We start from the raw sequence: 17020 nt of genomic DNA on the forward strand, positions 1-17020 counted from the left end.
ATAATTCTTCCCACAGCCAGCATGCCTCCACTCTGCAAATATGAGCAGAACTTATAATTTTCAATCTTTTGAGAAGAAGACGGTTACTTTAGGAAACTGGGCAAATCACTTACATGAGCCTTCCTCATGCCTTCAGCTTCCGTCACATTCTTTACAGCTTTTGCCATGCAGATGGGAGTGTAGGGGGTGAGGTAGCGATGATCCTGATATACAGACAAAACAAAACAAAACAAAACATAAAAGCAGAGTTTGGTGAGGACTCTAAGTACCTAATGATCCAGTGGTGGCATGGCCACTATACTAAGCTACATTTTCGAATGCTTCAACATCATCTCTGTGCTTGGATCATAATCTGGTCATTTATCCATCCTCAGACTCCATATTTTTTGCATTTATATCCTTCTTGAATAAAGCTCAGAGCATCAAAATGCTAAAAGATAAGAAAGAAAAGGGTGGAGCTGTTACAATATTTTGACTCATTTTTCTCTCATGTGAGAGAGATACTAATTGCAAAAGGCAGAATGAAAGGGCATGATTAATGCTTGAAATTAAGAGACATGATCATGGAATAACTCTTTATTCAGAAATAATTTAAATTTCCAGGGTCAGAAGAACTGCATAATAGGCTACTGAAGGAACGTGCTGGTGGTCTGGCCAAACCTTTATATATCATCTGCAAGAAATTCTGGAAAACTGGCAGACAACTAGAAGAAAGCAAATGTTGCCCCAATCTTCAAAAAGGGGAGAAAGAAAGATCCAAGGAATTATGAATCGGGAACATACCACAAATAAATTAATTTATAAGCATCTTGAAAACTATGTGGTAATTGCCAGAAGTCAGCATGGATTTATCAAGAACAACTACCAAATCAATCTTATCTTATTACTTTTTTAAAAAAAAATCAGGTAACTTTTGTGGAAATTCTATAGCAGAGTTTTTCAACCCTGGAAAATTTAAGATGTCTATACTTCAATTCTCAGAATTCCTCAGCCAGCCTCTGGAAGTTGAAGTCCAGACATCTTAAATTTGCCAAGGCTGAAAAACATTGTTCTATAGATATAATGCATTTTAATTTCAGCAAGGCATTAGACACAGTATTCCATAACATTCTGATTAGCAAGCTAGTTAAGCATGAGCTTTAGTTTAATTAATTAATTAATTGTAAGCATGAGAATTAAGGAGAAACAGGTTCAGGCGTCACATACTTATCATTTTTTGTATTAATGACTTAGATGTAGAGGTGAACAGGATGCTTATTCTATCTGCAAATGATAGAAGTTGGGTAAAATAGCTAATTATGAGAGGAGAGAATCAAAATGATATTCACAGATTAAAGAAATGGGCTGAAGGTAAGACATTTAAGAAGGACAAATGCAAAATTCTTCACTTAGGAAGGCGAGTGTACAGAGAATACCAAACTTGATAAGAGTACTTGTAAAAAGGGTTTGGGAAGACTGATTGCAAACTGAATATGAGTCAGTGGTAGGATATGACCACAAAAACAGCAAATGCAATTTAGGCTGCTGAGTTTCTTTCATTTCAAAACTGTAAAATAAATAAATAAATATTTTACTTCTCCAGCCTTATCAACAGCAAAACTTCTCTCCCTCCCTCCCTCCCTCTCTCTTTCTCTCTCTCTCTCCCCTTTAGATATTGATTATCTCAATTGCCTGTTTTCTAATTCAGCATCCTTTTTGAATAAATTATTTTAATGAAAGCACAAGCAGCTTCCAAGATGTTGGCTTCAGACTTAACAGCTAAAGAGAAGGCTTGTGCAGACACACAGAAAAGAAAGCTGGAAGTATCTGGAGGAATTGTTAGTACGTACACACCTTGGGAATGGCCTGAGTCAAGGCATAGCTGGCTTTATCACTGAGCCAAACTTTCTCATGCGGAGAGAGAGTTTCACAAATTGATTTCAGAACTGTTAGGATGGAATCATATGGCAGTACTTGTATGTGCAATTCAGGGTCCTGAGCAGAATCCAGGAACAGATGCTCTCTCACATTTGGGTCTACTAAGCGATTGCCATCAATAAACAACCTAAAAGAGAAGAGTGGGAAAAGAAACAAGGATGAAATTTCTGGGATAACCTGCCCCTTTAATAAAGGGGTGACAATGATTCAACTGTGTCTTTACATTTATGGAGGATCACTGGGAAGGCCCAGGGATCTTTCCGAAAGAGCGTGAAGTCCTGCCTTCATTCCACTGACATTTAACATTTAACCGATGGGGTTTTCAGAACCCTGTGACATGTTAATCTGCAACAGTAGCTTTAAGACAACTGTATCATGGCCCAAAGAATGCAAGCTAAATCTATTTCATGATACATTAATACAATCATTTATTGATAAATCACTACAATACCTTAGAGGACAAGAGCTCTCACAAAAGTAAATTTAAGACATATTAAATAGGGATGCATATCCAAATCAGATTCACCTCAGGGCATGGTTTAATTGTTATTCAAACTCTAAGTTTGATACATAAAATTCTGTACAACTGAAGCATTTTTTAAGTGCAAGTACCAATAAAATGTTGGGTGGTAATTTAATGCAATGTTTCTACATTAACAATGTTTGAGTAAAGAATGATGAAGTCTAGCAGACCCTGGATATTGTTACTATTAATGAAAGCTAATATAACATGAAGCAAGAATTATCACAGGAAATCAATCAAGAGCTTCAAAATGAAAGGAAATTGCTTAATGGGCTTTAAAGGCCTCATATATTACATCCATTAATACTGATTTTGGTAATACATATACTTGTCAATACAAACAACACTTTGTTTTGAAAGATTGTATGTACATTTTTAAAAATAAAATAAAATAAAATACTGCCAAATGTTAGCGAAACTAGTGAGGAAGCTATAGTTCTTCTTACCTGATAGTATCTATCCCTATGATAGCATAAGTAAAGAACACTGGATTATATTCCACATCAGACCCTCTAAGATTAAAGAGCCCTATAACACAATAAAAAGGTAGTGTTACAGCCTGGATTAACATTCAACCAACCTTTCAACCAACAACATCCTGATCCAGATACTGTAGAAGGAAAATAGACAAAGCTGTACCCTTTCAGAGATTCTGCCACAAGATGGCACTATAAGTGTACACTACGAAGTGCTTTCAAGTTGTGGTTAACACATAAACCAAGTTGGCTGAAATACATTTGTTCAACTTTGTTTTTCCACATCTTCATTACAAAAATATGCTTGTGCACGCAATAATAAAGTATGAAGTAATGAGTGAACTTGTTGCATGGAAGTATTATGTGAAGGCACACATTTTGATGTACACAGTTCAGAAAGTTCAAAAAACTGCTAAAATATCTTGAATATTTTTCAAAAGTACATTTGTAGCACCTATACGCCAATTCACATATTTCCTTTCTCCATATAACCAAGATCCCAAAGAGAGTTAGTAATGACTGAATGGGGAGGTAAAAAATAGTGTGTGTATATCCTGGTGTATTAAAGGTTTTCTTTTACATACTGTAAACTTTTCACCAGCAGAGTTAATACTTCCCAAATGTAAACCAAACCAAAAATGTGAAACATTCTACCTAATCCTGGCCCATTAAGTGACTGAGGGCATTTTTCCCAATATATGAGCAGGCAGTAAATAGAATAATTGCTTTATCTGTACAGGAGCTAATTTCCTTATAGTAAGAGGCAGCCCAAGGAGCCAAGCATGACTGAAGTTGTTCCTTCACTGAAAATATGCCAGGAGTCAAAAACCAGTTCACACTCTTCCAAACAAGAAGAGGTGATAGACTGAAGCTGAAAGAGGGTGATTTGCTCATTAAATGGCTCCACTGCTCTACAGGAAGACTTCAGTTCAAATCCCACATACTTTTTATTGGGCCACATTATGCACACCTGAGGCAGCAGGCATTCCCCTAACCCTTGGGTATGGGTCCTGGAGACCTCCAAAGTTGTTACCAAATTGCAGATAAAGCAGGAAATGATTAAAAACACAACTGGGAAGTAATTGTACCAATAGTATTTAATTAAAATGAGAATCAAATTACATCAAACTTAGTTTTGGCCTAGCCTTCTTTCTGGAGCCTTTCATAGCAGCCCATCCAAAGCCTGAGCACAGCCCAAGAAAAATCACTCGGCCTTGCTTTAGGCAGGCATACAGCTAAGGCTGTCAGCTCTATGCAGTCTGCTCTTGGAAGCTTAGGAGTGGAAGCTTCAAGAAAGCCATAATTATCTTCAAGACCTGGGGCTTTTTCACCCATCTAATGCTGACTGCTTAGCAATATTGGGAACCACCAGCCTCCTTCTCTTCATTGTTGATTGCCATTGATCAACCAATTCCTTGATCTCTGCATTTCAAAGGGGCTGCTACTGACCGGCTGGATTTTCATACCGCGCTAAGTCACAGTATGGTTCATCTGATCTAGGCTCAGGATGTTATGGGAAGTCAGCTATGTAATTTATAAATCTTGGTTTTACAGCTCACTATATTTTATGAGTCCAGCCTATTATGGTTTTTTTCAACAAGCTGTGAGTAGGCAAACCATGGTCTAAGAAACAATGGGGTAATTGTCTGGACATACTGCTGGACTTTTCACTCCCGATGCACAGAAATCACTCAATATAGCAATAAAATAATGCTGAATGGCCCATACTGGTACTCACAAGCCACATCATCCAAAGCTGTCACAACAAACCAGAGAGCCTTCCTCTCAGCCATTTTGCCCCGCAGAGCTGTAATCTTTTCTTTCCAACTGATCCCTGCAACAGGCAACTGAAATTAGAGCTCAGCCAAACTGCAATTCGGAGCCATGTACAACAAAGCACTTCTTGCTGCAAATGGAGAGTGTTTACCTATATTTCATGACCAGGGCCTGAACCATTTTTATATGAATTAGCAAATATTAACGTGACAATAATGGTTTCAAAATCTCATGCTGCCCCAACCCATTTCTTGTGCCTCTGGTCCAGGTAGAACTAAACAGGAAGCCTGCTAAGGTTGTCATTTCATCATCCACAGCAATATTTCTGACCTGATGCCTGCCAGATGTTGGCTAGAAATTCAGAAAATTTGGAGGGTATCGTATTAGGAAACCATGTTCAGTGCTAATATCAGCAAACATAACTGGATTCTTCCTTACCTGTGAAGCTGAGATCTAGTGTCATCAGAGGCTTACATGGTCGTGGTGGCCGGTCTGCCCATATGGAATCAATCAAATTATCTTTGACTGGCACAAGAACGTGGCCAGCACATTTCAGAACTCTGGACATCCTCTTCCACTGGTCTGAAAGATGCAGAGAGAACCAATCTGCCATATTCTTGGGTTCTGGAGTACATTCATCCTTCACCAATCTGCATCCTTCCAGCTGTTGTAAATTCTACTCCCATCAGTTCCAGCTTTGTGTTCAATGATAATGGGAGTTGTAGTCTACAACATCTGGAAGGACTTAGGTTAAGAAAGATGGTTTAAATTAAATATTGTCCCAACCACCTTCTCCCCTCAAACAACTGGCAAAATACACCAGTAACTGACATTGTCTAAACACACAGACAGTATTCCCCACAGTTGAAGGTAGAATAGAGATGTATTATACTACCCTTTTTAAAGGAGTAATATTTGTTATTCCATATGGAATAAAAAATGGAGATGAATGGACAATTTTTGCAAAAGATTTGCAAAGTGCAATGTGATTGTAGAAGGGAACAAATAGTAAAAATAATGTTGGAGAGAACTGATTATTATGAACAAGTCTGACATACCTATTAGATTTGTTGGCAGTTGAAAACTTACTCTTCTGTTATACCAGGTTATTTTATTGCCTTCTGAGAAAAATGTTCATTTCTGTGGGCCATGATTTCTAGCATGTTTTTCATCCCACTCCAATTACTGATGTATGTAGTAATGAACAACCACTTCTCTCTAGTGTTAAAAATGCAAGGTAGGTAGCTAAAAATTCCCCATCCCTCAATAGTGTTCCAAATCTGCTGGATCCTAACTAACAGCAGGTACAATTTGCATCTAAATATTTTGTTTTACTTATCTCCACCAATCTCCTTATACCCTTAAACAACAAATGATATAGGGAGAATGTGAGTATTTTAAAATATTGCAAGCCTATGACTAAATTAAAAAAAAACTAAATGAATTCAGCTAATATGCATAGTACATTTCTATTGCATAATTATATTTTAAAGCTGAGGAATTTGATAGTTTTAATGAAGATATCTGGATAATTTAGGTAGGATAGTCCAGATGCAGACCTATTCAGAAATATGTTCCAGTCAATTCAGTGGGGTTTCCTGCCAGGTAAGTGTGCTCAGCTATGGATCAACTAAAAGCAATGGGAAAAGTTAGCCATGCTTTATATTCCACTGATTGCATATAGAACAAAGTTGATTGGGGTCCCCCTGAAGGTGCATAGTGGATGAGGGCAAGATGGGAAAATTTAACCCTTTACACTAAGACGAAAGCATTGGGACAAACTCACCAGCAGGAATAATAGAAGGATCCACTCCAACTTTGGAACCTTGGGGAAGTACATTCACAAGCCAGTCCTCCTGAGTAGGAGTGTCTTTCAGCCCTGTAGGGAGGAACCCACAAAAGACAAGATTGCAAACACTAAAGCAAGGCCAGCACAGAGACCTTGAAAACAAGATAAACTGGATGGGATAATAGCCTTGCTTCCTACATGGAAATCACTGCATTCTCTTGGATGGACAAAGTCATCCTGGGAAAGTAAAACAGCAAGCCCTATTTCTGTAACATTCACATGAAGCAGCAGGGTCAACATCCTCTTTAAAATATTACATTAAAATACCATGAATATTAATTTTATTTATATTCTGATTTCTGCCTGCAGGCCACTCAGCATGGCAGAAACTGCCATGTAAGAATGTGTCAGCTAGTAACAAATACAACTCCTTGTCTGAAGAACATAACGTAAAGTGCTGGTTCAAATAAAGCAGGTATGTGTGACATTTATCAGGCTGAGGGCCTCCACTAGTCTTGTAGCATGCCAGGGGACAACTTTCCAAACAGCAGGTAGAATCAGGTTAAAAGTTGAATGTTATCTAATTTCACTTACATAAATTATATGAATTAAACAGAACTTGTTCTTATGCTTAATAATTTCCCCTTTTTCTCCTATTAAACATATTACAGTTTAATATATTACAGGTTGATGGTATGCAAACAGAGGTTTCCAAAGCTTCAAGTTGGACACTTCTGAGATAAAATAAATTTCTGGGGGAAAAAAACCCTGTTTTGGGTTCACACACACCCATCTTCATGAGTGTCCAATTGGAATCCATTTGTTGGGTTGCCTGAAGGAAGTAGCGTCCATCTGTCCACATGGCTGCATCTTGCTCTGTTATAATGGCAGTTCCTGTTAGAAAGCAGAGAAGATAGCAGAATTAGGAGACACCAACAGTCATTGCTCTCACTTAATAAATCCAAGAAAAGAAAATATTAATCAGCTGGGAAACAATTTGTTCTAAAACTTCTGAAGCCCAGTTGGATTTCTGGAGTTTTTGCTAAAAAAAGTCTAAGAAGAAGGAAGCTACTTCTCCTTGCCTGTTAGGCCAAGCCACTGATGACTTGTAAGTTTAAAACTCCTGCCATGAATGTGTCCTGCAGTATGAAAAAGGAAATAATAATAAAATGCTGATCCTGTAAGACAAAGTTCTTTGTGCCAAAGCAGCAGAAAAGGCTGGAAACAAAAGATGATTAAAAGTATCTGAATGGTCATTGAAGATCAAACCATTAAAATATGTCACTTCAGCAAAGTAAGGGAAAATGCCAATCAGGGCACTGTGATAGGCACTGTGATCTATGATTAAGAGATGGCAATTCACTGGATGATTTGATTCCCGCTAATTAGAGGGCCACCAGAGCTATATATACCTGACTTGTTAATTGGCTAATCTTATTTTGCTTAGCAGGCAAACAGGAAGCCATACAAAAGGTGACTTGACAATGTTAGCACTGCATGTTAATCAGTTGCACAGCTTGAAACTAAACCTAGATCTTAAGACTACAGTGTAATGCTTGAAGCCACAGGAAATGTTGCTAAACAGAACATGCTGTTCTGATGCAAGTCTCCCTCTCTCTCTCTCTCTCTCTCACACACACACACACACACAAACACAAACACACACTAATGTTCAGATGCAAAAAATGTTCTTTAGGGAGACCAAACTTGGCTAACTGTTATTGTTTACTGCAAATCTCTGAGTACAAGCATCCTATTTTCATTGGCCTTGGTCAGAGAAATAGGAAAGCTGCAATTGCTCTATGAAATAGCTAACAGGATTTTTGTTTTATTGGAGGGTCATCTAAGGGTCAGCAAAAGCTCATTACTGCCCTAATATTACATCACCAATCCAGCTGGTGTGCATGCTGAAAGGAAAAGCAACAATTCAAAGCTTTCAAATCTTTCTCTACCCAGCATGTAAACTGCAGAACCAAACAGTTCTTCAGAAATGAGCGAATCACTGTTTCTCTCTCTTGTACACCTACATACAAATGATTATCAATACTGTTATAATTTCTCCTCTCCAATATACAAGAGAGAGAGGATGGGGGGAGGGAGGGGAAAGGAAAAGGAAAAGGAACGGTCTCCAACTATGTCTAAGGCTGCAGTCTGATGTGTACTTACCTGAATGCAACCCCATTCTGGATAAGACATGGGTGGAATTGCATTATAAGGCTACAATCTCATTCACACTTTTCAGAAGTAATCTCAGTAGGGATTACTTTGAATAAATATGCATAGGATTTTATTTGAACACATGGAAAAAGAAAGCAAGGTTGTGGGGAATGCATATGAATGTGGCCAAGATTTGAGTGTAATATATCCAGATATGCAATGGGTGCACAATTTGCAGCCATAAAGTGATAGTCTCCTTATGTCATCTGGCCTACTTGGATTCAAAACCCTGAAAGAAAGCAATTCAAACCTTTAGAAAGTGTGATCTATCCCTTCTCTGATAACCTGTTTTGTGTCAGGAACAGAAAAAAAAATGGGGGTGGGTGGGTAGAAAAAACAAAAATGGGTGGTCCTACAGACCATCCTACTAAAATGATGTCCACCATGAAGAGTCAGAAGTGAATGAACAAGTCCCCATCTTTCACCTTATCCTTGTCCACAGCCTGTCCATCATTGGCATGTGGCCTCAACAGATTACCCATTATCTGTGCTCCATAAAGGAAAAAATGTTGAAAAGCTGTAAAATATCATCATACAAGGAGGAAGCTGACATGTGGTCTCCAAGAAAGTTTTCTACTTACTTTAATCAATGAATATGGGATTAATACAACATCAAAGCCTGTGAAAGTAGTTTAAACAGTCAAGTTTTATGGATAGTTCTCTACAAACTCCTGCTGCCTACATGCCTTTCACTGGCGTTATTTGTGTGAAAAAATAAAAGGAAAATAAACTATCAGTTTTGATGTACAACTTTCTCAGTGAGCACATGGGATTGCCAAATATTAAAAACAGATGACTAGAACACTCACTTAATGCATCTGATGTATCTATATCTCTCCACACATAACTAAATACATGCCAATGGCTCAATGCATACTAATGGCAGCATAAATAACATTTTATGTATAGAAGTTTATGCAGAGAGCATGCAACTTTTGATTTCCCAGGTTAAGTCAAAACTGAAACTAAACCAAAAAGAAACACAAAACATCTGGAATGTCTGCTTACTTTTTTTTAATGCTAAGTGATATCTTGGGGACTATATTTTACAGGTGTCTGTCTGAACAAAGATCATATACATGTAAAAAAAAAGACAAAAAGGGATATTCAAAAGAAAAGAAATATACAGCAGTTTAGCTTGTCTCTATAACTTAGTGAGAGACACGAAGGCTCCCATTTTGGGCCCCGTTCATATGAAGAGATGTTTGGCATTGAAATCTTAAGAACTGCCAACTTTAACAGACTGAACACAATTCTAGAAACTTACCTGCTGAGCCATTAAACCCACAAATGAACTCCCTTCGGCAGTCACAAGGTGCAATGTATTCACTCTGAGGAAGGGAAAATAAAAAAGCGAAGCTAAGGATGATCAAAGGGACCAAAAGTAATAGAAAATAGACATAGATTAGCTTTGCTTTCCTACTGTTATTCTTTCAGTCTTGAAACACACACACACAAAGATCTTGGTAAATTCCTCATCAGACGTCTTTGTATCATTAAGAATATAGTTCAACAACAACAAAAATAATACAGTTCTTCCACTGGATAATCCCAGATCTGTCTCCAACCTTCCCTTTCTCTTCCAATGTCAGTTAACCATTTAGTATTACAGCTACAGTATATGGTGATTAATCTTAACTATGATTATTTGAAACATATTTCATACCATTTAAAGAAAATTATTTCTACTAATAACGGTTAAAATGGGAACTCCACTAGGCTGGTGGTGCTGAGGGACCTTAACTTGCCTTCCCCTGATGAGGGGTCTGGAGTGACCTGAGAGTTCATGGCCACCATGACAGCTATGGACCTGATCCAACTTACTGTGCTGTGCTTTACATTGAAGAACTGTTTGTCTACAAGTACAGTGTAATTGTCTGCAATGAAGTCTTTGCAAGCTTGAACACCAATCATGCGATGTTTGGGATTGCATGGAAAATTCAAATATACAGTTCTATATAAAAAGGCTACCACACTGCAGTTGTGCCTTGTTAATGATCACTGATAATTTCACTGATACCACAGCACAAATTACAACTGGGAATGCTGTTTACTGCAATCGGTTTGGTGAGAGTTACACTTTTTTCTTTGTCTGAATTGGGCTTTGGTGTTTTTTCTGAACAGCATTTCCCAAGCAGAAGACAATTCAATACCTGATGAGCATCTCCCGAGGGCACAATGTAGGCTTGAATGGGTTCAGAAACATATTTGGAATTTTTCATCACCTGCCGAAGCTGCTTAAGCAGTTCTGTAGTTATTTTCGGAAGCATGGTCCTACCAGAAAAACAACAAGTTAAAAGCCCTGTTGATTTTGTACTGAAGATTTCAAATTCCAAAAAATACTTCCAGAATTCTCAAGTAGAAATTTTCAAGTGAAATTGCTTGAATCTCTCTATCTTTTATAGTCTTTCCCCATCTTGCATAGTGCAGATATGCTAGAATAGCAGCCTATGGAATTACCACTTATTGTGGTCTTGACTTGACTTTGAAAAGACTCTGTGTGTATGTGTGCGCGCACACACACATACCTTTGAGACAGTCTTGACTCCTGGTGACTGGACAAGTCCCTGTAGTTTTCTTGGCAAGATTTCAGAAGTGGTTTGCCATTGCCTGCTTCCTAGGGCTGAGAGAGAGTGAGTGGTCCAAAGTCACCTAGCTGGACAGGACTAAAACTCATGGTCTCTAGTTTCTAGACCAGTGCCTTAGCCACTACACCAAACTGGCCCTCTATGAAAAGACTAGCAGACAAGAAAGAGAGGTCTTGGAAACACATTCTATATTTTTAGGGTACAACAGAAAAGGCCATAATCTTGATTCACTGCAGAACAGCTTTCTCCAATAGTAGAATTCTTTGAGTTTTCGATTCAGCACATCTTCCACAAAGTGCCCAGTCACAGAAAGACTGGTGTAGTTCATCATGGACCCAAGTGCTTTAGACTGGTTGCACAATTACTTCCTCGATAAGTTCTCACGGATCTTACGTTAATAATTTTGAATTATTTGGCAGTGGATAGCTGATAAAGGGCAGCCTGGAAGAAGCTGTATGTAAAGGAAATATTTGGAGTTAAAAAGCAACAGATGCTTTGAGACATGAGAGAAGGGCAAGGACACAGAACAGGAAGGAAATAATTCACAAGCTGCTGCTGCTTTCAGTCATAGAGAATGTTCTGGGAGCCATCACCTTGTCCATGTTATTACACTTCCTTGCCAGGAATAAACAGTAGGCTCTACAAGCCAGGATTACTTAAGGATTGCTTTCCAAGGTGGGGGTAAATACTTGTTTGTTCTGAAAGTTTGAATCTAGCACTATTAGCCATATTACATTCCACAATCCCTTCCAAACTCAAGAAAGCATAGATTAGTAGTTAATGTGTTGAACTAGGACAAGGGAGACTCAAATTTAAATTTACATTCATGCCCAAAACTTAGCATGTAAGCTTGGAATACTTTCTTAGGCTGATTTCTTAGATTGACCTACCTCAAAAGGTTATTGCCCCTAAAGGCATACACTACTTCTGGAGCAGTTTAGCAGCTCCAATCTGGAACATGAAAATTTTCTTTATATATCTATTTATCATATGCCCATTATTCTGAAAAAGAGCTCCACATAGCAGTATGCCACTCATATGCAGCACTAAAATGTTACATTCTATGTTGTATATACCTAACATTCTACCTGACAATCCTACTTAGCAGTTTATGTTACTAAGTCTTACGGTAAACTATTTTCAATAACACCATCTAGAAATTTGAGGCCTAATTACAAAGAAAATAAAACAGAAAAACAATGAAGTATTACTATTCTTTGCCCCCTCTGTTTTCTCACAGACAAAACAGAGTTAAGATCTAGCTCTTTTAAAGTATTTCTTTCCAGACTTTTCAGGGATTGGGTACACCTTTTGTCCAAACAAGACTTTTGTGATTATTTTTTTTACCATGTAGTTGTGTTGCATACTGGAACAAGGTACAATGTCTTCTCAGCCATCAACTGAAGACCAATGCTCAAAATTGTTCCTTATAAGACTACCTTGGTTAATATTCTGATTTGTCCTCACACAATTCTAGCTCATAATTATAAATCTGGAGGCTCGAACATCAGCTATGCATTCTCAAATGACTCCATTGCCTAAATGACAGATCTCACTGGACCATCAGATGGAATATTTGCTATAAAAAGTACTACTGACATATTTTCAGATTAACCAAGAGTTGTACCTATATGATTAATTTGGCAGATGGTGGATATTTCTTCAGAAACCCAGAAGAAAGGAAAATCTGACATGTTCAACAAACTACTCATACACAAATTGTCCTTAAATAAACTTCTGCAAAGTTACTGTGTTTCATTTACCATGGTGCAGTAACCAGAAGGCATTTTTTTCCTAATTCAAGAATTTTCTACCTGATCAAGATAATTATATTTCTAAGGTGACACTTTTGTCCCTTGGAAGATTATGCTGTGCTAAAGGAGGTTTGGAGAGGGTGGGAGGGTATTACTCTAATATTGCAAAAGAAGAAACTGCCAGAGCAAATTCATTCTTCTTCAGACCATTTAGAAGAAATTGCGGTCCTCTAGAAAATTATCATCTAAGAACATCTTCCATTTGCTGATGCTCCCCAAATGTACGTCAACTCCCAGAATTTCCAGCCACATGGGAATATCATCTCAACAGATCTGGTGAAACAAGGTAGAAAAGGCTGACTTAGCATCTTGTGCATTCGTCAGAGGCATTTTTCCCTGGCAGCCACTCCTAAAGCATTTTTTTCTCCTGCATTCCCTTACAGGATTCTATTTATTATCCCTGCACAAGTCATGGTGCTTCAACAAGCATTAGATCAACTGAAGCTATTGCTGTTTGATAGAAATTCTACTGCTGATGAATTTGCCTGCAAGTCCCCACTCTAATATGTACCAGGGCCATTGATCAACTAATGAAGCAGAAACTGCCTCTAGCAGGCAAAAATCAATTTGAAACATGGCATCTACTATACCCTAACCAAGCTTTGACAACAGCATAGTAAACTGCCAATAAAGATGACTGAAATACAGTTTCAAAATTGAGGTACTAGTCTTCTGCTGAGATGAAGAATCTAAGGGTGCTCCCCATTCTTCAGAACAAGTATTTTAATTTAGCAACATTGTGAAATATATGATAGCAAATAAGCTAGGTGTAAGAGTGATGTTTCAGTATCATTCAAGTGCCTAATATATTTAAACCAGATGAGTCACTAATTATATATTCTTTTGTCTCAAATCAGTCTCTGTTTTAGAACCACACTTTATGACCAAGTCAACATTCTATCCACTTTCAAATACCTATTTTTATGAAGACTAAATAATGGCTACAAAGATATTATTTGATTTTACTTCTTTAAAAATTATACCCTTGGATTTCTATCTCTGTTCCATGTTCCCTAGGGCTTTTGAGACGTTATCCAATTTTTCTGCCAAATGAAACAAGCACAACTTTTCTTACAGATGGTTAGATACCATGGAAGGAAGGAAGGAAGGAAGGAAGGAAGGAAGGAAGGAAGGAAGGAAGGAAGGAAGGAAAGGTGGACCCACCCACTGGTCTCTTTTCTTTTATGTCATGTGCCTACCACCCACTCTGCATCTTGAGAGGAACACATTAACTTCAAATTATGTATCTCCAAGGCCTCTGCCATCACACTATTCAACTTCTAGCAAAAGGGCTGTCCTTTTTCCCATTTCTTCTGGATGGGTCATTAGACCAAAGTTCTGTATTCTGAAGCATACAGATCACTTCCCTCATTTCATACCATACTGATTACAACCAGGCAGTAAGTTTGATATTAAAGAAGCAAGCAATAACACAAGCAGTATTCTAAAGTCAAACAAAACTGAAATTAAGTATTTGTATCACTATAAAATAATCTTTCCCAAGCATTATTCAACATCACCTTCTCTATATGGCCCACAGTTTACCTGTTCCAGGTAGTTATCCCTCCGAAGCCCAAATTTCCCAGCCTTGGATAGTGAAATCACTCCTCTGTTCTGTTCTTGCTCTTCATTAACTCAGCAATGCCTGGCAAAGCAAAGGGCAAAACTTCAAAGGTAAGGAGACTTTGGCCACAATAACCTCTTTCTTCTCATAATGGATAATTGCAGATAATGACTGTTGCAGAAATAGACTGCACCGGTTCACAATAGCAGAACAGAAGGCAGCCTGACATTGCAGAGGGGAGTAGGTTGGACTTCACTCTAGATTATTCAGCCAGAAAGCCCAAGGCCATGTCAAACTCTTAAAATATTTCACAGGATTGGATTGTTCAGAATATAACAACCACATGTACTGCACTCAGTTTCCTGAGGAAAACACAATGAGGTTATAGGCACCAGCCTTCTCCAACTTAGACCAACTGCCATAATTCCCAACCAACAAATCAGAAGGGCAAGGAGAACAATGTGCATTTTATAGGAAGACATTGTGAGCTATTCTGAAGAAAAAAGATACAGAGAATTACTTATTCATTAACTTTTGTTCCAGGAACAGGTATCAGTCATTGACCCCTTGATGTGCTACCAGTAGGAAGAATTACAAAAAAAAGGAATATTTTTTTCAGGGTTCCCACCTGAACCCATGCCTCCCAGAGACTACTGCACAACATGAGCAAGGAACTGATTCCTTTTTTCCCCTATAATACATTCCTTGCTTTATTTACTGTAGCTTACTCCCATCATCCCCTCAAGGAACTCGGCATAGCTTACCACTCAATACTTGCACTCCCCAGGAAGTTGCCTTAATTTGAACACTTCTTACACTGTAATTTCATACTTCTTTGTGAGTATCCTTATTGCTGTTCCTTGGAATGGGGAGGGTAAAGAAGAAGAAGACAGAAGGACTACTCAGAAGGCCAAAGGGAGGAGAAGAAACTTGGCATTCTAGCCACCACCTCATTTCATCCCTGTTGTCATCATTTCCTTGCTGTGCTGGTTTTTGCAGTGAAGGAAAAAGGTTTTGCAATGAAGAAAAAAAATAGGGATGAAGTGAAGTGGTGGCTGGGAAGAGGCAAATCTCAGGAGCTAGGAGAGGTGGAGTTCCCACCAATGGGAAACCACTGGCCTTGCAACTTCAGAGGAAATGGTGCAATAATGGATTTGCAGTGTTACTTCTCAGACAGCACCTGAGTAGAAAATAAGAAGCTTAGCTGCCGAAAATTTCCCCAAGATAGGCAGTGTCATGAGGACAGAAGAGGGCAACACCAAATCCAGACAAGTGCATCCTTTTTGCATGGAAGGTGCCTTAGTCTAGCATCTCAACTACTATGCCACATGAGTTTTAGTTAATTGATATAATTCCCTCACTGCTTATCTATTAAGACTAATCAAAGCAGTATATGAAATATAATTAAATCAAGACAACAGGATCATACATTCAGTTAAATAATAAGTAATGTCAATATTATTAGTTATATTGCACCTATTCTCTTTGATTTGCAAATTAATTTCTAAAAACTAACACTAGAAAGGCAAAAGAGACAAGACAACTATTTTAAGCCTTCATTTCAGAAACTAATGTCACTGAATCTTTTCAAATTTTCCTTTAAAATGACACTAGAAAGATGAACTCTTCATAATATACAGGGAATAATGAAATGAGAGAAACAAAGATTGTACTTTAGGGGGATCTGCCATCAAGTCCTTTCTGTAGCACAATTAAAACAAATGAACAGCCCAATCCTATGAATATTTCCTCAGAAATATTGTGTTTCAAATGGCTTATTCTTAGGGTGCCCATCATTTAAGTTTAACCCTGGAGAGTTAAGGGTTTACACTGGATAACTAGCATTTAAAATTGTGCAAGTTTCTGATTTCTCTGCTATGAAAAGTATGTTGAGAGTTGAAGTTTAAAAGTATGGATTTAAAGTAAATCAGATGAGGGGTCATGTTTGTTTGGTTTGTTTATCAAAATTATATGGCTGTCCATTTCACAAGAAGTGACTCTGAGCGGCGTACAATTAAATAAAACAATAAAGATATAAAAACAATTAAAGATATAAAACGGTCCTTGTTAAAAAAAAATATACAAACCGCCAAACGCAGGAGAGACTAAATACTAACCACAATGATGGAGCCATCTTAGAATATCATCGGTCCCCGTTTTGGGTTTGGGGTGGAGGAAAAGAAATTTTAATTAATGCTAGAACAAAATTGTTTCAGGTACTGGCCTAGAAAGCAGGAGACTGTGAGTTCTAGGCCTCCATTAGGCTAGAAGGCCAGCTGGGTGACTTTAGGCCAGTCACTCTTTCTCAGCTCAGCCCACCTGTGGTGTGGTGTTTATTATTTGTTTAAGGCCCCGT

The 17020-nt window shown here is 38.0% G+C and overlaps 1 protein-coding gene across 2 annotated transcripts in view; it reads right to left on the bottom strand.

The window, feature by feature from the left end:
- XPNPEP1 (X-prolyl aminopeptidase 1) overlaps positions 1–14745 on the bottom strand; it is a 34385-nt gene extending 19640 nt beyond the window's left edge. For both annotated transcript variants that reach the window (XM_063307141.1, XM_063307140.1), the window contains exons 1-10: positions 14646–14745; positions 10852–10972; positions 9966–10029; positions 7271–7375; positions 6479–6571; positions 5131–5274; positions 4655–4750; positions 2887–2968; positions 1834–2044; positions 114–203 (exon numbers count right to left, since the gene is read on the bottom strand). In XM_063307141.1, the coding sequence (XP_063163211.1) occupies positions 114–203; positions 1834–2044; positions 2887–2968; positions 4655–4750; positions 5131–5274; positions 6479–6571; positions 7271–7375; positions 9966–10029; positions 10852–10968 (1002 nt within the window). In that variant the 5' untranslated portion in view covers positions 10969–10972; positions 14646–14745. The remainder of the gene's footprint in view (positions 1–113; positions 204–1833; positions 2045–2886; positions 2969–4654; positions 4751–5130; positions 5275–6478; positions 6572–7270; positions 7376–9965; positions 10030–10851; positions 10973–14645) is intronic.
- Between the last annotated feature and the right edge of the window lie 2275 nt (positions 14746–17020).

The sequence above is a fragment of the Candoia aspera genome, chromosome 6 (genome assembly GCF_035149785.1).
Source record: "Candoia aspera isolate rCanAsp1 chromosome 6, rCanAsp1.hap2, whole genome shotgun sequence".
NCBI classification, from domain to species: Eukaryota; Metazoa; Chordata; class Lepidosauria; order Squamata; family Boidae; genus Candoia; species Candoia aspera.